This window comes from Protopterus annectens, chromosome 10.part0 (genome assembly GCF_019279795.1).
Source record: "Protopterus annectens isolate FY-2018-M chromosome 10.part0, PAN1.0, whole genome shotgun sequence".
Taxonomy (NCBI): Eukaryota; Metazoa; Chordata; order Ceratodontiformes; family Protopteridae; genus Protopterus; species Protopterus annectens.
The window spans coordinates 1,660,617,167-1,660,644,391 of NC_056744.1; the positions used below are offsets into that span (position 1 = coordinate 1,660,617,167).

Below are 27,225 nucleotides of genomic sequence, written 5' to 3' on the forward strand. Positions count from 1 at the left end.
AGTAGATGATCTCATTGAGAGGCTAAACAAAGCAAGGTTTTTAACCAGCACAGACGTCACAAAAGGGTACTAGCATATTCATCTTACCCATAAAGCCAGAAAGAGAAGATGGCATTCTCCACCCAAGAGGTAATTTCCTATATGCTGTCTTGCCCTTTGCACTTCACAGAACTCCTGTCATCTTTCAAAAGCTCATAGATAAGGCTCTGAAACCTCATGCCTGTCCCTTGATGACAGCCATTTATTCAAACAGTGGGATCACAGTTAAACAATGTACAAACTGTGCTGAACTCTCTAAAACAAGGAGGACTTGCACTTAAAGTTGCCACAAGTATGCTTTGCATGACTGAAGACAGCAACCTAGGCTATGGGACTGTGAGAGGGGTAATTAAATCTTAAACAGCAGCAACCTAGGCTATGGGACTGTGAGAGGGGGGAACTAAACCTCAAACAACAACCTAGGCTATGGGATTGTGAGAGGGGGAAAGTACAGTTGTGTACACTTACCATAAATGTAGATGTTTGAGTGTATTCACTGTAGCAGTCATCACATTTGGGTCATCCTGCCAGGTGTATCCCTCATTTGGCCTGAATACCAGAGGCTTAGTATTTTTGCATCAGTTGCTGTCGCTCCAGGACTGACGTCAGGTTGTCAGTGGTATAAAAACAGGCAGGCAATGCCATTTCATCAGTTTTTCTTGCCCTAACTGTCAGGAGCCCCCACCCCAAATAGGGAGCTAGGTTATGGTGGAAGAACACCACCAGTAGATAGTAAATACCAAAAAATCCCTGTAAGGAGAAAAGAAGAGAGACAAGGGGGATGGAGGGAGGGAACATCTAGATTTATGGTAAGTGTACACAACTGTACTATGTTCTTCATGTTTCACTGTTGCAGTCATCACACTTGGGTTGATTCCCAAAGTTGAAGAAAAAGGGTGGAGGCAGTCAAGAAGAGTGTGGCCTGGCTAGGATGCCCTGCAAGACTGTGGTAGCAAAGCCTGCCCTGGATTTGGAGAAGATAGGCAGGTGGTAATGCTTGTCGAAGGTATGAACAGATGTCCATGTTGCAGCCTCCAGGTTGTCCTTGATGGGGACCCCTCTGAGAAAAGCTGTAGAGGTGGAGGTTGCTCTGGTGGAATGTGTCCTGACCCCCTTTGGGGTGGTTTCCTGTGCTGTCTGTAGCACAAATGGCTGCAGTGTGCTATCCATTTGGAAATTGTTTGTTTGGATATAGCCTTGCCCTCTGCTCCTGCTGCGAAGCTGACTAGTAATTGATCAGTTTTTCTGAAAGATTTAGTCCTGTCCAGGTAGAACCTGAGCTGTCTGTGCACATCTACAGAGTGCAGAATCCTTTCCCCTTTGTTTTGTGGGTTAGGGAAAAAGGTGGGCAAATGTATGGATTGGTTTAGAGCTACACTGGACACCACTTTAGGCATGAAAGATGGGTTAGTCTTGAGTGAGACTCTGTCAGCATGGAAAATGATGAAGGGCTCTACAGCCATGAGTGCTTGTAGCTCTGATACTCTTCTAGCTGAAGTGATGGCCAGAAGCAAGGCTGTTTTCCAAGAGAGAAATTTTAACTCTGCTGAAGCTGCAGGTTCAAAGGGGGGGTGGGTGAGCTTTTCCAACACAAAGTTAAGATCCCAAGCTTGGATAGGAGCTGTTCTGGGTGGCCTTATGTTGTTAGCCCTTCTTAGGAACTGTTTGATGAGAGGGTGTGAGAAGAGAGGAGGGTCTGTGCTGTAATGAGCAGAGATGGCAGAGACATGAATTTTAATAGAAGAGAAGGCTAGACTCCTGTGTAGTAAGTCTGCCAGGTAATCCAGGATGAGAGGTAGGGAGGGCTGTGCCATTGCGGCTCCCTTCGCCTCGAACCAGATGCAAAACCTTTTCACTTGTCAGCATAGGATTTCCTAGCGCTGGGGTGTCTGGCCTCATGAATAACATCTAGGAGTTGTTTGTTTAGGCTGGCAGTTTTTTGGGGTGGTCAGGGAGGAACACAGAAACCATAGAATACTTCTTATATTGGTTATTTAATAACTAGCCCCAAGAAACAATTGTTCTTGGGGATTTCAACACTGACTGGAACACTTGCTCTTGTGAAACCATCACAACCCACATAATCCTCTATGGATTTAGTCAAATCATAACCTCCCCCATTAGGACAGGAAAACCCAATAACAAGGAAAGTACCCTAGACTGGATACTCATTAATACCCATCTTCAAGTCTATAAATCAGGCACTTTGCCTGATGACCTAAGTGACCACTGTCTCACCTATGTAATCAAACTCAAAGTAGACTGCTCCTACCAACCCACCTATAGAACATTAGGAAACAACAAGAATTTTATTCTCACCAAGTTTCAAAATGAACTTAAAGCATGCAACTGGTCAGTACTAAAGAGTCTCCCCTCTAGATGAAGCAGTAGCATACTTTAACACCAAATTCCTTGCTATTCTTAACTCCCACACTCCCAGCCGCTCTATTAGAACCAAAGTTAATATTGCACCGTGGCTTTCTAAAGATACCAAAACAAAAATTTCACTCAGAAACAAAGCATTGGCCACCTACCCGAAAAACAAAAACCCCACTTGATCAACTAAGATTCAGACAGCTAAGGAATGACACCAGAAAATCCACAACCTTAAACAAAAATAACTAATACTACCATCTACTGCAAAACACCAAAACAAACCTCAAAAGTTCTGGGCAGGAATAAACAAACTACTCCACCAGGCCAAACTGCCATTCCACCCCCCTCAGCTTACCAAAAAAATCCCCGGTAGACATTGCTAATAACTTCAACAGCTTCTTCACAGAGACTATCCAGTCTCTAGCCAGCCAACTCTCTCCCAATGGCTCTAATTCTAATGCAGACACACCCAGTACCCAAATATACTTTACCTTCCAACCTGTGTTCCTACTCAACTTATTCATGCCGTACTTAAGAAACTAAGACCCACCACCCTGGCTGCCGACCTCCTCCCAGCAGACTATCTGCAAAAGGCTGCTGACATCATAGCATACCCCATCTCAATCTTGATTAACAGAGCTACATCTGAAGCTACTGTACCCACTATATGGAAAATCTCCCATGTCATACCTCTCCATAAAGGAGGCAGTTCCACTCAACTGTCAAACTTTAGACCCATAGCTATTCTGTCACCTCTAGCTAAAATTATGGAGAAGTGTTTACACATACAGCTCATGCACTACCTCACACAGAACAAGCTGTTCTCCAACTTTCAGCATGGCTTTAAGCCACACCACAGTACTACTTCTACCCTCCTCTCTTTCTCTAATATCATTAACCACAACCACAATAACAACAAACTATCCTCAGCACTCTTTCTAGATCTATCCAAGGCTTTTGACATGGTTGACCACAAAATGCTTATAAATACCTTGAAGGCCTTCTCCTTAAACAACCATGCACTCAAATGGTTTCAATCCTACCTGCAGGGCAGGCAACAGGCTGTCCTATGGCAGAACAAGCTATCATCTTGCCTACCCATCAGACTGAGTCCCCCAGGGCTCAATACTAGGACCCCTTCTTTTCTCCATCTTTATCAATGACTTTCATTCAGTCATCCCAGATGCTACCTGCATTCAATATGTGGATGACTCCACCTTGAATTGTTCTGACACCTCACCAGCTACTCTATTCACATTAACCCAAAGGGCTCTCCAATCAACATCTAATCCTAAACCCAATAAAATGAAGCTGCTCCTCTTTTCCACCACACGAAGGACCCCCCCCCGCCATCCTTCAACATAACCACTAACAATGGCACTATCATCTTCCCAGAAGCCCAAGCTAAACTACTAAGTGTCATAGTTGATAACAACCTGAAGTTTGATGCACATATCAATCAAACTATCAAAATCACTAATAAAAAATTTGGCTGTCTTTACAGGATCAAACCTTTCCTTACCCCACTTGCTAGAACTGCAATTGCCCGCTCCCATCTACTATCAACTCTTCCCTATGCCTCACCTCTATTCTCCAACTTAAACAAAACAGATCTTAATAAACTATCATCCTGCTATAGCCACATTGCCAGATTTGCTACTGGCACAGCCTACCGGACACACCACTGTCACAACCTAAATCACCTAGGATGGCTTGAATTGCCTAGCCTACTCCAGAAAGCAGCAGACGTTGCCATAGATCTGGTAGAATGAGCTTTAACAGGACCAGGTGGAGACAAGCCTTTGTCTTTATAAATTTGCAAAATACATTGTGTAATCCATCTAGCCAAGGAAACTTTGGAGATGGCCTTACCCAAAAAGGGCTTAGAAAAGGACACACATAACTGGTCAGACTTACAGAAGGGCTTTGTTCTGTGTAAATAAAAATGAAGTTGTCTATGAACATCTAGCAAATGCAGTTTATATTCACCCTTGTTCTGAAAATTTGGGAAGACAACAGGCAGGTTAATTGTTTGATTAATGTTTGATTCAGAAGCCACTTTTGGTAAGAAAGAAGGGTTTGTGCAGAGACAAACCCTGTCCTTATGGAAGATCAAGTAAGGGGGCACAGCAGACAAGGCCTGAAGCTCAGAAACCCACCTAGCTGAAGTAATAGCCACTAGGACGGCTGTTTTCCAGGATAAGAGCTTTAAATCTGCTGATGCTGCAGGTTCAAAGGGGAGAGCAACTAAGGCCTGAAGAACCAAGGTAAGGTCCCAAGGAGGAACAGGGTTCTTAACTGGAGGGCACAAAAGAAAAGTGCCTTTAAGAAAAGCCTTACACAATCTAGAAGAGGCCAGGGCATTCCTGTTCTCGCCAACATGGAAATTTGAAATAGCTGCCAGTTGCACTTTCACAGTGAAAGAACTGGCCCCTTGCTGAAAAATGCTGGCTAAGAAATCCAGTGCCACAGATACAGGGGCCGTAAAAGGATCCAGCTTTCTCTAAGATGCCCAAATAGAAAATTGTTTCCATTTATTGTGATAAATCTTCCTAGTGGAAGACTTATGAGCCACCACTAGAATAGTTTTCACTGAAGACGAAAGACCGGGAGTCCTGGCAATTAAGGGAAAGTACAGTTGTGTACCTACCATAAATGTAGATGTTCGAGTGTATTCACTGTTGCAGTCATTACTCTTGGGTTATCCTGCTGGCAGGCTACCCGCAGTCGGCCTGAATTCCAAAGTTTTGGTCCGGCGTCAGTTGCCGTCGCCTCTTCCCTGACGTCAGTGCGCCAGGGGTATAAAAGATGCAGCCGACGCCATTTTCTTCAGTTTTTCTTGCCCCAGATGTCAGCTGCCCCCAAAAGGGTGGGTTAAAAATGATGACAATAAACATGCAGCACTAAGGTAATCATTTCCTTCATCTACAAGCAAATACACCACATTGGTTGTATAGAACAGAGAAGTACAGATAAGACCCAGCAAAAGAAAGGGGGATGGAGGGAGGGTAACCTGGACTGCAACAGTGAATACACTCGAACATCTACATTTATGGTAGGTACACAACTGTACTATGTTCATCGAGTTTCACTGTTGCAGTCATTACTCTTGGGTTGAATCCCAAAGCTGAGGATGGGTGGCTGGGGCTAAATAGGATTAGGAGAGGCTAAGAGGCCCTGCAGAACTGCAGTGGCAAAGCCTGGGAGTAGAGAGGTAAGTGGCAGTGCTATGTAAAAGTGTACACTGAACTCCAGGTTGCAGCCTCTAAGATGTCTTTGGTTGGTACTCCCCTGAGGAAGGCTGCTGAAGTGGCTCCTGCTCTGGTGGAATGTGACCTAATGCCCTTAGGCACTGATTTGCCATGTTGTGAATAGCAGAAACGAATGCAATGGCCTATCCATTTTGAAATAGTCTGTTTTGAGATAGCCTTTCCTTGTGATCCTGCAGCATATGCCACTAAAAGTTGCTCTGTCTTTCTGAAAGCTTTAGTTCTGTCCAAGTAAAAGCGTAGCTGTCTGTGTATGTCCAAAGAATGCAGAAGTCACTCACCCTTGTTCTGTGGGTTTGGATAAAAGTTAGGCAAATGAATGGTTTGGTTAAGAGCCACACTGGACACCACCTTACGCAAAAATGTCGGGTTTGTCCTCAGAGAAACCCTGTCTGGATGGAAAATGATAAAAGGTTCCACAGCCACGAGTGACTGTAACTCTGCAGAGGTTATTGCTAGGAGCAGAGCTGTTTTCCAGTATAAGAATTTTATATCAGCTGTTGAGGCTGGCTCAAAAGGAGACAGTGTGAGTTTTTCCAAGACATAATTGAGGTCACATGCAGGTATTGGTGCTCTCCTTGGAGGTCTTATGTTTTTGGCCCCTCTGAGATACTGCCTTATTAAAGGATGACAAAAGATAGGTGGTTCTGTATTGTAATGGGCTGAAATGGCAGAGGCATGGATCTTAATTGATGAAAAGGAGAGGCCTTTGTCCAGCATCTTAGTTAAGTATTGTAAAATCTGAGGAATATTTGGTACAAACGTGTCAATTCCTTGTGCCTGGTTCCAAGCACAGAATCTCTTCCATTTTTCTACGTAAGATTTTCTGGTACTGGACCTCCTGGCCTCCAAAATAACATCCATCACAGCTTTGGAGAGAGGAGTGTTCTGAATGGCTACATTATCTGCCATGCTGCCAGATTAAAGGTCCTGAGTTGGCTGTGCAAGATCCGATTGTTTTATTGGGTCAATAAGTGAGAAATTTGAAGCAATGTTCAGGCTGGACCTTCAGACAAGTTCTTTAGGATTGGGTACCAGTGCTGGCATGGCCAGTCTGGGGCAATCAGTATCATATTTGGCTTCTCTTGTCTAACCTTTAGTACCTTGGGGAGGAGAGGCAGTGGAGGAAAGGCATATACTGTTAGGTTTTTCCAGCTGAAGGATAAGGCATCCACTTTCCATGCTTGCTTGTGGTAAGTCCTTGTGCAGAATCTCTGTAGTTGGCAGTTGTGAGCGGACGCAAATAGATTTATGTCTGGGCGTCCCCATTTTCCTTATCATGCTGAAGACTTGTGGATCCAGTTTCCACTCGTGGGGATCCATGAGGTTTCTGCTTAGTTCGTCTGCCAGAGTATTTATCTTTCTTGGCAGGAATTGTGCTTGCAGGTGAACTTGATAAGTCAATGCTGTGTCCCACAAAGTCATGGCTTGTCTGCAGAGGGGGTAGGAATGTGTGCCTCCCTGCTTGTTTATGTACCACATGACTGTAGTATTGTCCGTCTTTATCAGTAGTTGTCCTGGATGAAGTAGATCCTTGAAAGCTGTCAGGGCATTCTGAACAGCTAGCATCTCTTTTTGATTGATATGAAGACGCATTTGGCTTGCGGGCCATGTGCCCTGAATACATTTTCCTGCCATGTGGGCCCCCCAGGCATAATCTGATGCATCTGTTGTTAGTGTCTGCCTGGCTGTGGGTAAAATGAATGGCTGTCCCTTGTTGTGTTGACAGACCTGTGCCCACCATCGAAACTCCTGTTGCAGGCAGGGAATGAGGGTAATTAATGTTTCCAGGCTGTGGCAATGTTGAGTCCAAACGCTTTTTAGATACCATTGTAGTTTCCTCATATGCAGTCTGGCATATGGAGTTAGCAGAATGCAGGATGCCATGAAGCCCAAAGCCTGCAGCATTTTTCTTGCAGATAACTGGGTCTTTGTTGCCAACATTTCGAAGTAAGAAGTCAGTTGCCTTTGTTTGTCTGGCGTGAGATAAGCCATCTGGGCAGTTGTATTTAAGCTTGCACCCAGGAATATTATCTCTTGAGAGGGTACTAGTTTTGATTTCTTTTCGTTTACTGTGTACCCTAGGCAAATTAGTAATCTTTTTACAAACGCCATATGCTTTAGTACAATGTCCTTGTTCTCTGCTTGAATAAGGCAGTCATCCAAGTAAGGATATATTTGAATTCCTCTTTGTCTGCAAAATGCAATTATTGGTGCCAGACATTTTGTGAAGAACCTGGGTGCAGTAGACAAGCCAAAGGGCAGTGCAGAGAATTGGTAGTGCATTGAGCCAGCTAGGAATCTGAGGTATCTTCTGCAAGATTGTCTAATTGGGACATGCAGGTATGCCTCTTTTAGGTCCAAAGTTACAAGCCAAGCCTTCTTGCCCAGCATGGGCAGAAGCTGCTGCAGAGTTAACATTTTGAATTTTGGAACATCCAGAAATGTACTTCGAATAGACAGGTCCAGTATTGGTCTCCAGGCTTTGTCCTTTCTGGGTACCAAGAAAAGTCTTGAGTAAAATCCTTGTCCCTGCTCTTGCTGTGTTACTCGCTGAATGGCCCTCATGTCCATGAGGGATGAAACTTGCTTTTGTGCCTCTGCCCATTGATTGTGTGGCAGGTCTGGCATACCTTTTGCCCTTGGCAGGGTGTGAAAGTGGAACCTGTAACCCTGAGACACTATATTCAAAACCCATTTGTCCTGGGTGATCATATGCCAATTTTGTGAAAAAAGTGTTATTTTTCCCCTTAAGGGGGCTGCCAAAAGATAAGTGCTTAGTGCTGGCAGAGGAAAGTCATTGGGACTGTTTCCTGTATGGCTGTGATTTGTCTTCTCCGCTTTTGGAGGTAGAAGCACCCCATTGTTTAGGCCTGTATGATCCTTGGGGCTGGGATCTGCCTCTGGGGTGTCTGTATCTGCCTCTTTGTGGCCTGTCCGACACTAGAAAGGACCAAGTCTTTGTAGGCCAGTTCCTGCTAAATCTGGGTGGCTGCACCTGTAAGAAATCCTTTACTGTCTGCATAGACTTCGCTTTGTCCTCCATTTTCTTCAACACCTCTTCTGCTTTAGCACCAAACAAAGTATCATGCTGTAATGGAGTATCTAATAATTTTGCTTTAACATGATCAGGCAGATTCTGTTCCTTTAACCAAGCATGCCTCCTAATGATAGAACCCGTAACAGCGGCCCTGCAAGAGGCCTCCAGAGAATCAAAACCACACTGCAAAGTATGCTTTCCCACTTGTTCAGTTGCATGCAATAAATCCTGCATTTCCTTGTTTTCTGCACATTCAGAATTTGTCAACATTTTCTGTTTAAGCAGTGATATTAAGTATTGCTGATATTTAAGCATATGAAATTGACAATTTAAAGCCCTCACAGCCAAGGTAGCAGAAGTGTAAACCTTTTCCCCCATCTGTCTAGTGCCCTTGAATCCCTATCAGAGGGGATAGGGTTTTTTTGCAGTGGAAGCCTTGATCCCTTTGGGACCCTGAGAAATAGTTTCCTGGTCAGCAGCAGGATTTTTATAAAGAAATTTATGTGAATCTGGAACCCTGTAGTATCTGTCTGGCTTAACAGGTGCAGGGGGTAAAGAGTCAGGAGACAGGCCGGACTCTGAAAATACATCATCTACAATGTCTAAAACAGGGGGAATAGCAAGAGGCCTGTGCTGAGGTAGTAAAAGAAAATCTCTGAGCCTTTTCTTAGATTCTGAGTTGTCTTTGCTCTCCCAGTGGAAGTGCTCCCTCATGGTATGCAGGGTTTCCCCAAAAGAATAATCCTCAGGAGGAGAGGCTGAAGGGATAGATTCTTCAGCATCAGAATCCTCATAGGGAGGAAGAGAGTATTCCTGTTCAGAAGAGGAGTCAGAGGAAATGGAAACCTGATCTGAAGATTCATATTCTGTCTCTTTCCTAGGCCTCTTATCAGGAGGGGGATGGGAATCCCTGATCAAAATAATTAGGTCTTCGGTCATTTTGACCATCTGTTTTTTAGGCATGGAGGCCTGTCCATGGGCTTGCTGCACTTGTTTCTTTGTCTTTAGTGGTGCTTTAGTCTTTGCCTTTAAAGCTGTAAATCGGTTTTATATATAACTGTGTAGGCCTGAAAACACCCTCAGAAGCTGATGCCTGCTCAGCGGCTCCGGACCCATCTGAGGGAATATTTTCCGAGTGTCCAATACCTTGATTTTCCAGCGGCCTAGCCTGCTCCACGTGGGAGTCAGATGCGGCCTGCGGCTCTGAGGTAGCGGGCGTCAGGGGCTGCGAAAGTGCCTCACTGAGAACCGGCGAACCGGCGACTGGCTTAGAAGAAGCCTCGTCATCAGTTTTGGACCTTGGATGCCTGTCCTTTTCCCTTTCCTTGCGTTTCTTGTGAATTGTGGTAGTCAGATGGCTATCCGATGACATTGTGTAATTAAATCTTCGGCCAAAGTAATGAAATGCAAAATCGTACCAATGCTTAATAGTGCGTTGGTTAAATCTAGCACAAAACCTGCAATTAGCAACGTCGTGATCAGGGCCTAGGCAAGCAATACAATAAGAATGGAAGTCCTTATGAGGTATTTGCTTCCCACAAGAAATACAATTATTAACTTTTTCTGACATCGGTCTGGAGCAAGAAAAAAGTTTCCCCAACAGGGTACTTAGCTTTAAATGAAGACTTCGGATCTGAAATTCGAACACGAAAATCTCAGGAGTCAGCCGTCAGGCACTTGCGAACTGTTTCTGTTTCGGGCACCGCGCGGCAAGAAAAACTGAAGAAAATGGCGTCGGCTGCATCTTTTATACCCCTGGTGCACTGACGTCAGGGAAGAGGTGACAGCAACCGATGCCAGACCAAGACTTTGGAATTCAGGCCAACTGCGGGTAGCTTGCCAGCAGGAAAACCTAAGAGTTATGACTGCAACAGTGAAACACGATGAACATCTGGAGCAACCAAGCTGTCAGCTTGAGGCTGTCCAGGCTGGGTGGACAGGTGCCCGTAGGATGAGAAATGAGATCTGGGTGGGGATCTGGAATCCAAGGAGGAGCTAAAACATGAGACCAGAGGAAGGGGAACCAAACCTGATGAGGCCAGAATTGGGCAATGAGGATCACCTTGCACCCCAGTCGGCAAGCCTTCTGAAGAAACTTCAGAATGAGTGGTAATGGGGGATAAGCATACAGGAGCCTGGGAGGCCAAGCATGGACTAGATCGTCTCTGGGGGAGTCCCCTGGTGACAGCATCTCGGGGGGGGGGGTCTCCTGGTGAGGGAATCAGAGCGAAGAACTCATTGCACTTTGCGTTGGAAGGAGATGCGAAGAGATCACAGCAAGGCTGTCCCCACACAAGGAAGATCTCCTCCGATATCGACTGCTTCAGAGACCACTCATATGGCATTAGAATAGCCCAACTCAATTTGTCTGCTAAAATGTTGAAGCGTCCCAGGATGTGTGTTGCAATCAGAAACGAACTGGTGGAGACTGCCCACTCCCAAACTCTCATGGCCTCGTGACACAGAGGGTAAGACCTGATTCCTCCTTGTTTGTTGATGTACCAGACAACAGACATGTTGTCTGAATGAATTGCAATAGTCCCCAAAGGAAGAACAGTATGGAAGGCCTGCAAAGCTAAAAGTACTGCTCTCCAGTAAATTGATGTGCAGTCTGGTCTTGATCTGGGACCACATGCCTTGGACTGTCCTCCCCAGATAATGCCTCCCCACCCGAGCTGGGAGGCGTCCATGGTCACTGTGGCTTGGGCTGTGGATGGAACAAAGGGGCATCCCGCTACAATCTCTGAGAGACTGGACCCACCAGAGAAGTGACGCCCTACAGGCTTTGCTGATGTGAATTGGGTATTGCATGGGGAGATCCAGCCAAGACCACTGTACAGCTACAGTCCATTGTAGAACATGCATGTGAAGATGCACACAGGGGAGGATAGACATTGCTGCAGCCATAGAGCCCAAGGCTCTGAGAATGTCCGCTGCCTTCAGTAACCTGGGGCCAAGAATCTGTGATACATGAGCCCTTAGACTCTGGACCCTGTCTGGAGTTAGGAAGACTTTCAATTGAAGGGTGTCCAGCTGTGTCCCGATAAAGTCCAAGATCTGTACCGGATTCAAGAGTGACTTGAAAACATTGACCGTAATCCCTAACAGGGCTGCAAGATGCAGGAAGAAGTGTCTGGCTTGGCAAAGAAGACACTTGGTGGAAGCAGCGAGGAGCCAATCATCTTGGTAAGGGAATACCTGAATCCCCTGAAGCCTCAGGTGAGCCACTTTGACTGCTATTACCTTAGTAAACACCCTGGGGGCTGTGGTGAGATGGAAGGGTAGGGCTCAGAACTGGAAATGACTGGCTCCCAGCCAGAAGTGAAGGAATCTCCTGGAGCTTCTGTGAATCTTGACATGGTAGCAAGTGTCCTGGAGGTCTGTCAAGCACATCCAGTCCATTCTCAAAGATAAGGTAGAATGGACTGTAGGGTGACCATCTGGAATTTCTGTTTGGCAACAGCCAGGTTTAAGGTTGACAGGTCCAAAATGGGGCTGAAGTCCCCCATCTTTTTTAGCACTAAAAAGAACCTGGAGTAAACGCCTGACCCGGACTGATTGGGGGGGGGGGGGGCAGTTCGATGGCTCATTTTTGAAGCAGCTTGAAAACCTATAGTGCTGCCGACTCCCTTTGAGCGGGTGGAACATCTGGGAGGTGCTTTGGTTGGATTAGAGGGTAACAAACGGGATGGTGTAACCTCTGGATATTATTTGAAGCATCCAACGATCTGCAGCTATGGAGTCCCATGCTGTTGGGTGCAATGATAATCTTCCCCCGACTGCCTCCAGAACAGGACAGTCAGGCAACCCCTCAGGGCTGCTGCATGGGCCTGTCCAAGAAGGGCTCCCTAGACCCAGAGTTCCTCGGACCCCCTCTGCCTCTGGGCCGGCGTCTGTCATGTCCCCCTCTGCCTGTAGGGGATGAGTTGTCCTGACAGTCCCAGGAAAACTGCGATTTCTGGGGCCACATCTTCTTTTGCCCTCTCGGATTCCTGGAAAAGGATCTTTGAGGGTTAGAGAAGCGGATTCCAATGGCAGACAAAGTCTTCTTGTCTTTCTCACTCTGGACAAGGGTGTCACGTACAGTCTTCCCAAAGAGAGAAGAACCATCGGAGGGAGCATTTGTAAAAGACACCTTGAAGGGGTCCTCAAACTGGCACAGTCTGAGCCAAGCGTGTCACCTCATAGCAACGCCAGTCCCAGCCACCCTAGCTGCTCCTTCTGTAGCATGAGAAAAGAGGTGCATGGACATGTTTGACACTGATTTCAGAGTAGACATCTTCACAGAGAACAGACGCTTGTCCTCCTGCAACAAAGACTCTGGGGGCGACTCAGCTAACTCCATATCTAGGTCTCGCTGCAGTTATATAAAGTGTACCAAGTAGTTCAGTACTCGGATGGAAAACGTCACTGAAGAATACACTCGCTTCACAAATCTTGGATTCCTTATCTGAAGGGTGGACCGAGGAACTCTCATGAGCCAGTTCCCTCTTGGTGGCTGCTGCAACCACCATAGCATCCACAGGGGATCCTTTATATCATGCCTGTCTGTCAGAGGGTGGAGAGAGAATTTTGTCCGGGCGCTTAGGTACTGGCTCTATGGTGTCAGGCTCCTTCCGTACCCATGTGGTGATAAGATCCACTAAAGGATCCACCGGCGGGGACACCCAGGAAGTAGATGGCCCCATGCCAAAAGCCTCCAGGAACACTGAGTCACCTGTAGAAGGTTTTGGGGCTGATTAACCTCCCCTCTAGTGGAGGATCTCCATGATGTTTCCAAAGGAGACATCCTCGGGAGGTGACCTGGGGGAGCCTTCTCCTTCATCTAAATCAGTGTTTTCGGTAAGAGACTCAGGGGAGTCCAAGTGCCTCCTTTTACACGTGTGCTTATGATGACCTTCCTCAGCAGAGGGCTCGTGAGGCGTGGGGGGGGTTCCTCCAGGGGAACCACCTGGGGCTCCTCTAGCACGGGCTTTCCCTGAGACAAGATGAAGGGAGTCGTAACCAAATCTGAGGGCGTCTGGGCAGAATCCAAGGAAATAGGCTGGGATCTCGATCCTTGGGAGAAAACCCTCTCCACCACATCAAACGCTGATGGAGAGTGCACCTCCTTAGAGCACAACAAGGAGGAAGTTCTCCCCGGGTCCATCATGAGGACTGGAGCCGAGGCTAGGGGAGACGGAGCTCCGAAGGAACGGCTTGGATCCGACAAGGTCAGAGCCAAAGACACATGCATCCCCTTGGGGCTGACTCCCCATCCTCAGCCCCGAGAGCTGCTCAGATCTGAGCTAATCAGATCCAAGGAACTCAAGGTAATCATCAGACTAGAGGTTGGAGGAACCATCGGCACCAAATCCCCAGGTCCGAAGATCCTCGGATCCATATACACCAAAACTGCAGGCCAAATCAGGGAAGGAGAAATTTGGTGAAAGAACGGCATGGAGGTCACTCTCCAGAGGGAGAGGGGCCTGGCAAGACTCCCATCTGGATTTGAGTCTGAATGAATCTCCTCATCATCCTACCCATATCCATTTCAGAAAGACTCCGAGTCGAGTGCAAGGAAGTGACCAACTCAGATCTGGCTGGTCGCTGGGAGGATCTACAGGAAGGCCTCAGCTCTGGGGAAAATCTGGGGGAGTGGAGCCGAGGAGAAACAGGTCTTGAGACCTTAGAAGGCAAGCTAGGGAAGGACTCCCAATCTGGAGCCCTTTTACAGGGCTTATCCCCTTTCTTCTCTCTGTCTCTCCCTCTCTCTGCATCCTTGTGTCTGTCCTTTTTGTCTCTCCCTTTAGCAACATCCTCTTCAGCAGGTCTAGTGGGAGGGTGAGTCCCAGCCAGAGGGGGGAGTTGGGCGAGAGTTGTAGAAACCGAGGCCGGGGCCATAGAAGAATCCAAGGTAGATGCTGGAAGCAGGCCTTTTGCCACATGTTTGGCCTTTCTAGCTCTAAGGGCCTTTGGATTAAACCCTGTACAAATGCTGCATTGGACGGAACAATGTGCAAAGCCCAAGCAAACAACACACAGAGTGTGGCCATCTGCTGCTGAAACTTATGGCCACACTGTGCATTTTTTAAAAGTAGGTTTTGGGTGTTCGGACATCCAAAAAAGCAACAGCCACATCTAGTCACCCAAACACACTACCTGACCATGCACACACTAAGGGAAGGGAAGGGCCTACACAAAACTACCTCACAAAATATACAGACTTTTTTTTTGACAAAAAAACAATGAACTAGCATTAGGGGGAGAAAAAGGGGACTAATTGAGAAAACTCACTCAAAACAAACCCCAAAAGTCACTTACAGTAGACTCTAAAGCTCAGAGCTGCGGAGATCATGATGCTGATGCACTAAGTGGCAAACGAGATCTGAGGGAAGGCAGGAGATGGTGGTGTGTTTTGGGTAAGGGGGAGGATCTTGGAGCTCAGAGCAGATGCTTGTAAAGTTGCTGGCTCGGATCAGATATGGATCCGAATCCCCACAGGTTGAAGATAAAATGAAGTTAACTACTTCAGATCTTTATATTAGTCTGTCCTATATAAAAACTCGTACATTTCTCACAGTTAGCTAGGTGCACAACATTGTTTGAGTTGTAAGTAGCAAAAGCCTTAAAATAAAAGTTAGTCTGTTTTAACGGATGTATAAAAGAGTTACCCACGTTTAAATATTTACAAAAAGTACAATTATAACAAAGGGTCTTACATTTACTGGTGATTACAGAATGACTTTTGCCCCTTCTCTTCAAGTCTTTATAACATAATAGCTGCTTAAGATTCCACTCCTTCTTATAAATAAAAAATGGTCTATCTCATATAAATTTATTGATATATACATATATATATATATATATATATATATACTATTCTTACTGTAGGATGTTCGAGAACGTTACTGTAGGATGTTAGAGAACGTTACTGTAGGATGTTAGAGAACGTTTTAGAAAATAATGTTTTTTCTTTCAACAATGAATCTTACCATCAAGTACAGGGAGGAGCTATGGGAACTTCTGTAGCTAACAGTTATGCAAATTTGGTCTTGGCAAAATGGGAAGAACAGTATATTTATTTATTTTATTTTTTTATTTTACATTTGTTGACCGGGATAGTCCGACTGGATGCATGTCCATTTTCAGCGGAGGCCCGGGGAGAAAAGCTCCAAGGGTAAGCAGATACAGCATTACATAACACCAGCATTACATATTACCAACAGACTATTTACAGTGATTACATAACTAAGCAAGTTGAACAAGTTCCACAGGTTAGAGTTAATCCCGAGCATAAATCAGGATTAAATTAAATAACACAGTAAACTAGTTAACAGATTTTTACACATTCGAGAGAGAGTTAGCCAGGCTTGATACATTGACATAGCCAGTTAAGCACCAAATGTTGTTTGAGTCTAGTTTTAAATTGACCTAAGGTAGAAAGTAAGGTAATATCAGCTGGAAGAGAGTTCCAGGGTCTACTTACAGAGTTTGCAAAGAGAGAGTCACCGGCTGTGTTATTAATTTTGCTAGTCTGAATTAGTAGTTTGTTAGAGGATTGAAGCGGTCTAGGAATGTTATAGGGGGTGATAATATTTTTAAGTGCAGGAGTATTGTCCGGATAATAGAGGATTTTATAGGCCATAATCAGTTGGTTATACTGGATTAGGCTGAGTAGTTCAAGCCACCCAAGCTGATTTAGATTGATGCAATGATGTGTCCTAAAAGGCAGCCCAGTGGCAAACCTAGCAATGTGGTTGTAGAAAATTGAGAGTTTAAGGACAATCTTGTTTAAATTCGAGAGTAGAGGGGATGCATACAGAAGGGTTGAAAGAAGGTGAGAGCGAGCTATGGCAATTTTAGCTGGAGGGGTTAGGAAGGCTTTTATTCTGTAAAGTGACCCTAGTTTTTTATTGATGGTTTTGATAGTTTGGTTAACATGTAGGTCAAATTTTAGATTATTATCTATGATAACACCTAATAGTTTTGTAGAGGGGTCAGGGGAGATTATTGTGTCATCATTTGAATTTATGGTAAAGGTGAAAGCGGTAGACCTACGTGTTGGTGAAAATAACAGTATTTCAGTTTTTTTGGAATTTAGGATCAGACGACATTCAGAAAGCCAGTTTTCTATTGTATTAAAGGTGGTCTGGGTAGCTGACCATAACTCTATTGGAGATGTGGTCGAGCAAATCAGAGTAGAGTCATCAGCATACTGGATACAGCTGACTTATGGGATGACAGTATAAAGGTCATTAATGAAGATGGAGAACAGCAAGGGCCCTAGTATAGAGCCTTGTGGTACTCCAAGGGTATTAGGTAGAAGATTAGAGAGTTTGTTCTGCCAGAGGACAGCCTGCTGTTGACCACTTCAGGTAGGACTGAATCCATTGAAGGGCTCTAGTATCTAGACAGAATGTTTGCAGGGTGTGGATTAAAAGTTGGTGATCAATCATATCGAATGCCTTGGAAAGATCCAAGAAGAGGGCTGAGGATATATAATTATTGTTGCGATTATGGTTCATTGTGTTGGTAAAGGCTAGGTGGGCTGAAGTAGTGCCGTGATGAGGATGGAAGCCATGCTGAGTGTCTGCCATAAGGTGATTCTGGATTAGGTGGTGCATGAGTTGTCTATGAATACATTTTTCCATAATCTTTGCAAGTGGAGAGAGTATAGCTATTGGCCTATAATTGGAGAATTCAGTAGAGCTGCCTCCTTTGTGAAGTGGGATTACATAGGATATTTTCCAGATGCTGGGCATTTAAGCTTCTACTATGGCTCGATTGATTAGTATTGAGATGGGGTAAGTAATAGCTTCAGCTGATTTTTGTAGGTACTCGGCAGGGAGATGATCAGCAGAAAGTGTAGTGGGTTTTAATTTTTTGATCAAGGTATGGATAAGTGAAGTGGCGACTGGTTGGAAGCTGAATGCGGGTAGGTTTCTAGGGGTGGTACTTTCAGGACCAGGGGAGCTAGGAGGTAGTTGGCTAGCTAGGGCTTGAATTGTCTCAGTAAAGAATCGGTTAAAACTGTCAGGAACATCTTCAGGGGTTTTATCAATAGTAGCAGTAGGGATTGGGGTTGAAGTTTGTCCAGGATATAGCAGATTATTTAAACCTGCCCAAAACTTCTGAGGGTTATTTTGATTTACTGTCTGTAAATTACTGTAGTATTGTTTTTTGTCTTGTAAAATGGATTTTTTAGTTTTGTTCCTGGATTGCCTGTATTTAATGTGATCTTGGGGGTCTTTAGAAAAACGTCATAAAGCCCATGCTTTGTTTCTAAAAGTAATTTTGAGTTTAGACTCTTTAGAAACCCATGGCGCAGTTTTTGCCTTTGTTCTCTTTGAACGAACAGGTGCATGCAAATCAAGGATCTCAAGGAATTTGTTGTTAAAGTATGCTACTGCTTTCTCTAAGGGGAGGTGTTTTAGACTAGACCAATTACATGAATTTAGTTCTTGCTAGAATTTGGCAGGGTCAAAATTTTTATTGTTTCTAACCTTTCTGAGTAAGGGTTGTTGGGAATTAATGGCTTTGTGCTTAATTACATATGTGAGAAGGTGATCACTTAGGCCATCAGGGAGGGTACCAGAAGTGTACAGTTGGGGGTGACTATGAGTACCCAGTCAAGTATGCTTTCTTTTTGGTTGGGTTTACCTATCCTGGTAGGGGTGGATATGATTTGTGTAAATGCATGCAGGTTAATATGGGTGGTTGGGGATTCTGAGGAACAGGTGCCCCAGTCTATGTTAAAATCTCCAAGCAGTAGGGTTTTTTGGGGGTAGTGACATGATAGCCAGTGCAGGATATCTTCAAGTGTAGATATATTGTTACCTGGGGGAATGTACATACAGATGATATTAATGCATTTATTTTTGTTAAGTTGCAATTTGGTGGCAAGAATCTGAGTTATTAATCTGAGGTGGTTGTATTACATCTATGGTGACATTCAACTCAGATTTATAGAGTACAGCTACCCCACCCCCCTTCCTGGAAGCACGATCCAGCCTGTGTATGTTGTACCCAGGTGGTAACACTTCATTGTCTGTAGTGTTAGGTTTTAACCAGGTTTCAGATAAACAGATTAGGGGAGTGGACATCCAGAAGTGCATGCAATTCATGTACCTTGTTATTAATGCTTCTAATATTGAGATGACAGGCTAGGAGAGAGTTAGTTGGCCTATTAATTGTAGGCTTGTAGCTTAGATTGCAAGTAGAGGGGGTATGTGTATCTGAAGTGGGTGGGCCAGGGTTGGGGTGAATATCACCACCAAGTATTAGGTTAAGCCTATACTTGGTGATGAACTTCAGGAATTTGTTTATTAGTTTCTGGTAGTGTTTGGATCTAGAGCTAATGTGCCTGGGGTTGAGATGTTGATAAGACTGAACAAGATGCTGGATAGGGCCTGGTACTGTAAGTATGGTTGAAGGTGGGAGGATTTACAGCTAGGGTGATAGTATGGCCTTTCGGGACCTGAAATCCCATGAGAAACTGGTTTTCGTACAAGGTAAGGAGGTATGGTGCGAACAAGAGGGGTAGTAAAGAGGAGTATATCATTATTTGTGATTCAGCTAGTGAGTTAAGGAACTATTTTACCTGGTGATGCAATACCAGAAGATAGCGTGGTGAGGTAAAGGTACTGGAAGGGGGATGGGAGAATGCCAGATGAAAGCTAATAGGTGCTATTAAAATGTAGGTAGAAAAATGGGGGTGGGAGGAATTATCCCAGATGAAAGCAGATAGGATCTAGAAAGTGGAGGAGTGGCTATAGTACTTTATATTTAGAGGTACTGGGGGCGGGAAGGAATTGGGGGCAGGGAGGGGAGCGAAGAGAGCCCAAGCATAGTGAGGGCAAACGTAGCAGGGCTATTGCAGTTTACAAGGTTTCCTAAGGTGGTGTCCTAAAGCTATAAGGTAAGTATTATAGCTCTTAATGTAAGAGTCAGTTTACTTAAGTTACAAGGGAAGGAGGCAAACACTCAAGTAGAAAAAAGAGCCCTATGGCTGACCAAAATGGTGACCTGCTTAATTACACAGCATTGTAAGTGAAAGCTTAACAAATGTTTTTTGTGTGCAACCTACTCTGCTTAAATGCTGAGAGAAACTGATTTTGTACTCCGTTTTGTAGGTAAATGTAGAGTTCAACTAGGAAAAGAGAAAAGCAGAGATTCTAGGGTAAGCATGAAGGCAACAGCAGGCAGTTATTTTATAATAATACATTCAGAAAGGTTTGAGGGGGGGTAAAATATAGCTAAGAAACTTAAACAAGACAGCAATGCAGTAAATAAACACTTGCCAGATTTTATCAATTGTTCACAATTGTACAACTGGAAAATTGCCAGTAAAAGCACTTCAGGTATAGCTAGCCCAAGTTATTCAGGTCATAAATGCACTTCTTCAATGTGTGTGTGTGCAATTTAAACATTAAAAACACATGCAGCAAGTAGGAGCTCTGATTATACACTTTCTCTAGGTACAGGTTCAGTTTAAACACAAATATTACCACCGAAATTCAGTAAAGTCACTAGCTACTTATGGAGCCTCTGCAAAAAGATAGAGCAATCTGTGCAGAATCAGAATTTAACAGCAGGTCATTCAGTTACACAAAAAACAGTAAAAGATCCATACAATGAAGAAACTTACACAAAGTCACACCAGGTCAGCCAAGGGGGGAAGAGAGAGGGAAATCCTAAGCACCTAGATTTGAAAATGATGCCTGTACTGAATTGTAGCAGTTTAACCTGTTTGAGGAAAGAGGGGGTGGGGGAAAAGAGAAGGCAGTAGGAGTGGTCACAGGGAATACCCTGATTGACTCGAGACACCACACCAGAGGTAAGTTGAATATAAGGGCCTAAAATCTGCACTCAGCACTTTAATGTTATTTGCACTCAGCACTTTAATTTTAATGTTACTTGCACTCAGCACTGTAATTTCACTTATGTTTAGCAGGAAAGACAGACCAACAGTATAGAATTTTGGGAATTTTTACAAGGGTTACTTGTTCAAATGTCAGGCTATTGCACTTGACAAGGTTTCCTAAGGTGTCCTAAAGCTATAAGGTAAGTATTATAGCTCTTAATGTAAGAGTCAGTTTACTTACGTTACAGGGAAAGGAGGCAAACACTCAAGTAGAAAAAAGAGCCCTATGGCTGACCAAAATGGTGACCTGCTTAATTGCACAGCACTGTAAGTGAAAGCTTAATAAATGCTTTGTGTGTGCAACCTACACTGCTTAAATGCTGAGAGAAACTGATTTTGTTATGGTGACCAACTGCAGTCCTGTAGACTCCGTTTGTAGGTAAATGTAGAGTTCAAACTGAGTCACACCAGGTCAGCCAAGGGGGGAAGAGAGAGGAAAATCCTAAGCACCTAGATTTTAAAATGATGCCTGTACTGAATTGTAGCAGTTTAACCTGTTTAAGGAAAGAGGGGGGTGGGGGGGAGAGAAGGCAGTAGGAGTGGTTACAGGGAATACCCTGATTGACTCATATACATATATATATATATATATATATATATATATATAAATACATATATATAAGAGAGAGAGAGTGAGCGAAGACTTATTAGATATTACTTATAATAGGAACATTGCATTCTATACATGCTTTGTGAACAATGTCTTCCTTTTATCGGCAGGTGAAACAACAAAGCTACATAATTTTATTACACACCTTAATCAAACTACAGATTTTCTTAAGTTTGAATTGAAGTTTGCTTTTGATAAAATAGATTTTTTAGATATTAGGTTTATGTGTATTGAGGGTCAACGGCACACTACTATTCAAAAGAAGAATGTTCAAGCTACAAAGTATGTGCTTGCTAATAGCATGCACCCTAGATACATTAATAAAGGTGCAGTAAAAAGTCAGTTTTTATGAGCCAGTAGACTTAATACATCTGATTTAGATTTTGAAAGAGAAATGGGTAGTATGGCCATAGATTTCATTCAGTAGGGTTATAGTATTAAAATGATAGAAGAGACTGAAAAAGAAGTCACTTCGTTGTATTCCAGTATTAGCAAACCATATTTATTAGGGAATATTTCCAAAGTTAATCACAAGACAAATAATTTGTCAAGATTACTTTGGGTTATTTAACTAAGTATAACAGGTTTACTAGTAGTATTAAGGAAATAATATAGCAATAACCCACGCCTGGGTGTGGGTAATGCTGGATTTACCCACGGTTGGCATGGTTTGGTCCCGAGGGCGAGCCAACCGTGGGTAAATACAGCATTACCCACACCCAGAAGTGGGTTATTGCTATTATACCATGATATTATTTAAGAAAAGAAACTATTACTTTTCTTAAATAATGGCATAGTATAATGCCTGTTTACTGCCCTTCCACAGATGTCTGGTATCCGCGGCAGTTCTGATGTACTGCACGCCTGCACAGTACATCAGAGCTGTGGGCAAAAGCAATGGAGAAAGCAAGATCTCTGTTGCTTTTTTTTTACTGTTTTCGCTATGTTAAATGGGTTTAACATAGCGAGACAGTTTTAAAATAAGCAACGGAGATGTCCATTGCTTATTTTAAAACTGTCTCGCTATGTTAAACCCATTTAACATAGCGAAACAGTAAAAAAAGCAACGGAGATCTTGCTTTCTTCATTGCTTTTTTTTTTTAAAACCTGTCTCGCTATGTTAAATGGGTTTAGCATAGCGAGACAGCTTTAAAATAAGCAACGGAGATCTCCGTTGCTTATTTTAAAGCTGTCTCGCTATGTTAAACCCATTTAACATCGAGAGACAGTGTTTTAAAAGTAGAGTTATACTAATGGAAAAAAGTCCGGGCGACCGGACCTTTTTCCATTAGTATAACTCGATTTACAATGTGCACGCTGGCCAATCAGCGTGCACGTTTTGGGGGGGGTCATGGTATAATAGAGAGGAATTGGCCTATTTTAAAGTCTGATACTAATATCAATAAATTTATAGGAGATAGACCATTTTTTATTTATAAGAAGGAGCGGAATCTTAAGCAGCTACTATGTTATAAATACTTGAAGAGAAGGGGCAGAAGTCATTCTGTAATCACCAGTAAATGTAAGACCCCTTGTTATAACTGTACTTTTTGTAAATATTTAAATGTGGGTAACTCTTTTATACATCCGTTAACACAGACTAACTTTTATTTTAAGGCTTTTGCTACTTGTAACTCAAAAAATGTTGTGTACCTAGCTAACTGTGAGAAATGTTTGCGTTTTTATATAGGAAAGACTAATATGAAGTTTAAGGAAAGGATATACTCCCATCTCTCAGAAATTTGTTTGAAATTAGATACTAATGCCCTACATATGCATATTCAGGAAGCAGGGGAACAGCATGTATTTAAATTTACAGCTTTAGAAATTATAAATGCTGGAGATAGAGGGAGGGGGTGACCTAGTTAATAAAACTGAGTTAGCCGAGTGTAAGTGATTAATTATTTCAGGGCTGATATTTACCCTGGTTTAAATGCAGTAAGTGGCCTAAAACCTGTGTTAAAACAGAGATCATGCTATGTATAATGTATTTTTTTAAGAAATGTTTTAATTATGTAATTAGGCTGGCTAATTTGTATCAATTATTCTGTTTTTTAAGTATCTATTCTGTGAGAATGCAATGTATTGTGAGCATTGAGAAAGAGCTGTGGGCTTGAAAGCTTTGTATTTATATATTCTTTTTACTTCAGCATTTATTAAAATAGTTTTACAGTGTGATGTTCACAATTCACCTCTGTGGCTCTGCTCGACAGTGGCACAGGCAAATAATTTTCTTGGGTGGCAAAAGCCAGGGTACCTTTTTGGCTGGGCTTGTATAGGCCCCAGGGCCGATAGCTTAGTACCTACCTATGTTTAGATTTGGGATCGTTTGGCTGCTTATCTAAGGTGTTTTTGGCGTTTAATTTAGTCTTCACAGCTACTGAAGTCCATTTGCTCAATCTACAATCCTCAGAGCTACAAAATCTTCAGTTAGTTTTCAGTTCATCAGCAGTCATTTGAGATGGTTTCAGTAATATACATGACTATAGCTACCTCCAGTGTATGCTGCTATTTTCATTATATTTGCTGCTCACTATACAATACATAATAAACTATATTTATCATAGAATTACAAAATCAAGGCTTTTACTCTGAAAAGTTCAAGATTTGGCACTTGTTCAGTACAGCTCCAGGCATTACAGCTACAGGCATCTGGTTCATTTTTAACATTATTGAAAATCTGTAGCCATTTTGCAGCAATAGTGTATTCTCATATAAACCTTGCAAAAGGGAAGATGCCCCTTAAAATTGGTGGGTAAAGGAGACAATGCTTTAAGCAGCTGAAAGAAATATTAACGTTCAGTGCAGATCTTAGTTTCTCCTGATTTTAGCAAGCCTTTTACTGCATATACTGATGCACAGATATAGATCTAGAGACAGTATGATCACAAAACGTTGATGGTGAAAATATCCCCATATGTTCTTTTGGTCAGAAACTAAGTACAATTGCAAATGATTATTCCGCTATTAAAAGTAATACTGGGTAATCAGGACGACACTAGTGTTACTGAAGCATTAACAATGTCCCTGAGAATTTACACTTGTCACAAACCATGTATGTGTTACCGCTGAAAAGACAAGATGGGAACATATAACACTGAAGATGGAAACTTTCCTTGCAGCCTTTCAATGTTTCAATGAAACACAGACCAGGCTTGACTCACACACTTGATGTATTAGCACACAAGATTCCTGCATAGATTACTTGAATGTCCAATTATATAATTATGTTGCATAAACGATAGAGGTCTGTAGCTCCTCCAGTTGGAAATGTTGGTGTTTTAGTGATGGAAACTATGACCCTGATCACTGGATTGGGGTGGAGTAGTGCAGGAAGCACTGCGCTGTTGACAACTGTATGTGAGAAGACCTGGACATCTTCACAACAGGAATCCAGAGAATCACATAAGAAGGGAGAACACTGTTTCTGAGTACTTGAACTTACAAGAACTGCTGGACTTGAATTTCTGTGAACAGTGTCTGCAGTGGCTCCCTGACAAGCTTTTCACCCACTTGTGGTCACCTCATAAAACTATGATCACAAATGTGGGAAAAGGTGTCAAATGTGAGGAGAATCCAAAAGTAAACAACAAAAAAAGTATTTTTGCAGGGGTGCAAGCCCTACCTGCACTCCTTGATGTGCAGGGCTGATCACCCACAGCTCCCCTACATACATATACTAAACACAAGGATGCACTCCCATGGGGCAAGGAAAAAAACGCTCAGTGCACAGACAATTATAGTTCATTTAGAAAAGTCAAGCAGTTACACACTACTAACTGCACAAATTTGTATCAAGCACTAGAGATCCATGGGCAAGCTTGTCTTCTATTTCCAGCCCTTACTCTGGGTTTGACACATTATAACTAAGGCACTGCCAAACAGTTCAGTGTGTACTTTTATTTCTGGAATTTAATTTGTGTTTGGGAAATAAAAAGTATTTTTTTTATAATTTGTAGAGTGGTATTTTTGCATTTGATAAGATAATTTGTGTGTGTGTGTGTGTGTGTGTGTGTGTGTGTGTGTGTGTGTGTGTGTGTGTGTGTGTGTATAATTTATAGATAGATATATATATGTGTGTGTGTATATATACGCACACACACACACACACACACATACATAAATACAAATACATAGATGGATGTAATACACACACACAAACTTGTATAGATACACATATGGATTTTATATTTGTGTGTCTATATATACATATAGACATAGATTTATAAATCTAAATACACACACACACACACACACACACACACACACACACACACACACACACTACATATTTTGCAATAAACTGCTATATCCTTGCAGAGTCATGGCAAGACTGGAGCCTCTCCTAGCAACCAAAAGGCACAAAGCACTGAAGAACATTGTGGAAAGAGAGCCATATCATTAAAGAACACACAACCCACTCAAGTAAACACACTTACAGGCATAATTGCCGAATATTCACTCACTCACTGGATACATTTGGAAGTACATTATAGCACTTGAAGAAAACCCACAGGACACACGTATGAAATACTGTCTCCACAAAGAAGGCAACACAGCCAAGAATTAAAATTCTAAACCCCTTGCTCTGACATGGCAACAGTCACTTATATTTAGGTAAAATTGTTATGTTGTTGGAATCAGTCTTAATAGAAAACAGTGTAAGAAACCTCTCCGTGTGGAAGACTTTCAATTCATATATATCTAATTAATCACTATATATTAATAAGATCAGATAATAGTAGTAGAAGTAGTGAAATTAAACTCATTCTAAGTAAAAAAAAAATAATAATAAAAATATATATCATAGGATCATAGGAGATCATTAGGCTATCGAGCCAGAGGTGATTTTAAGCCTAGCCATTTCAACCCAATGTAATACCGTAGAAGTACTGTGAAAGACTTACTGCATTCAGCATATTTATGTGGTTTTAATCCTGTATGAATGACTTGATGCTTTTTCAGGCCACTGGCACATGTGAAAGACTTATTGCATTCAGCACATTTGTGCGTTTCTTTCTTTGTGCGAAATCTGTTAGTTTTGTCACGTTCAGAGCTCTTGCTGCAGCCATGTTCTGAATGAAGTCTTGGAGTAGGCATGACAAACAACTTGTCACATATCTTTAGCGGCTGAGCACGTAGCTGTAGATGCTCTGTCAGGTCATGTGTCACAGGTGTTCCATTGTCACACTCAGGGGTTTGGTGGCAGTGATGCTCCGATGGAAGCTGTGGTACATCAGTGACATAAACCTCGTCAATGTCCTTTTCAGGCTGAGACCTCTGCTGGAGATTCCTTGTAGGGTCATGTAACTGTGATCTCACAGATGTTGGTTGTTGACTGCAATTCACATTGCAGTCTGTACTCTTCATACCTAAAAACAGATTTGAAAGTAGTTTATTACAAGAACAAAGGAAATATACAATATATTTCATCACAATAACGTGTACAGTTTAGAAATTTAAACATTTTTGGATTTGTTTTCGTTTAGTAACTATTTTATTCGGTTGTTATTAGCACCACTGATAAAATAAGGTTAGGTAGTTCAGTTCCACCATTCATTTGAATTTGGTCACTGTGAGTAGGTGTTTAGTATATTTCTTATCAGGCAGCCTAAATCACAAAATTAACTGCTGCTTTACAATTTTGTAATACTGCCATATGGCCCCCTTCTCACCTTCCTTCTCCCTGTTTATTCTTCTCTCCCCAATAACCATCTTCCTCACATCTAACTTCTGACATTCATAGTATTAGGCAATCTCAGCTACATGCTTTACAGTTTGGTCTCTGTTGTTTCCCCAATTACCTCTCTTTTGTTAATGTATTGTCTGCAACACTATTGTTTATCCCCTGTCAAGTAGCTATATGCAACCACAACTTTACAACAAATCCTCTCCATATCCAATCACTTTTGCTTAAAACTCAAAATGATGAAATACTGCTTTTTTCTCCTCTCTTTCCTGATATAACTTTGGCAGTCTAACATGT

The 27,225-nt window shown here is 42.8% G+C and overlaps 1 protein-coding gene across 1 annotated transcript in view; it reads right to left on the reverse strand.

Moving 5' to 3' along the window:
- LOC122814389 (zinc finger protein 665-like) overlaps positions 1 to 26,954 on the reverse strand; it is a 31,142-nt gene extending 4,188 nt beyond the window's left edge. The window contains exons 1-2 of the mRNA XM_044086973.1: positions 26,915 to 26,954; positions 26,147 to 26,611 (exon numbers count right to left, since the gene is read on the reverse strand). Of these exons, the coding sequence (XP_043942908.1) occupies positions 26,147 to 26,611; positions 26,915 to 26,954 (505 nt within the window). The remainder of the gene's footprint in view (positions 1 to 26,146; positions 26,612 to 26,914) is intronic.
- Between the last annotated feature and the right edge of the window lie 271 nt (positions 26,955 to 27,225).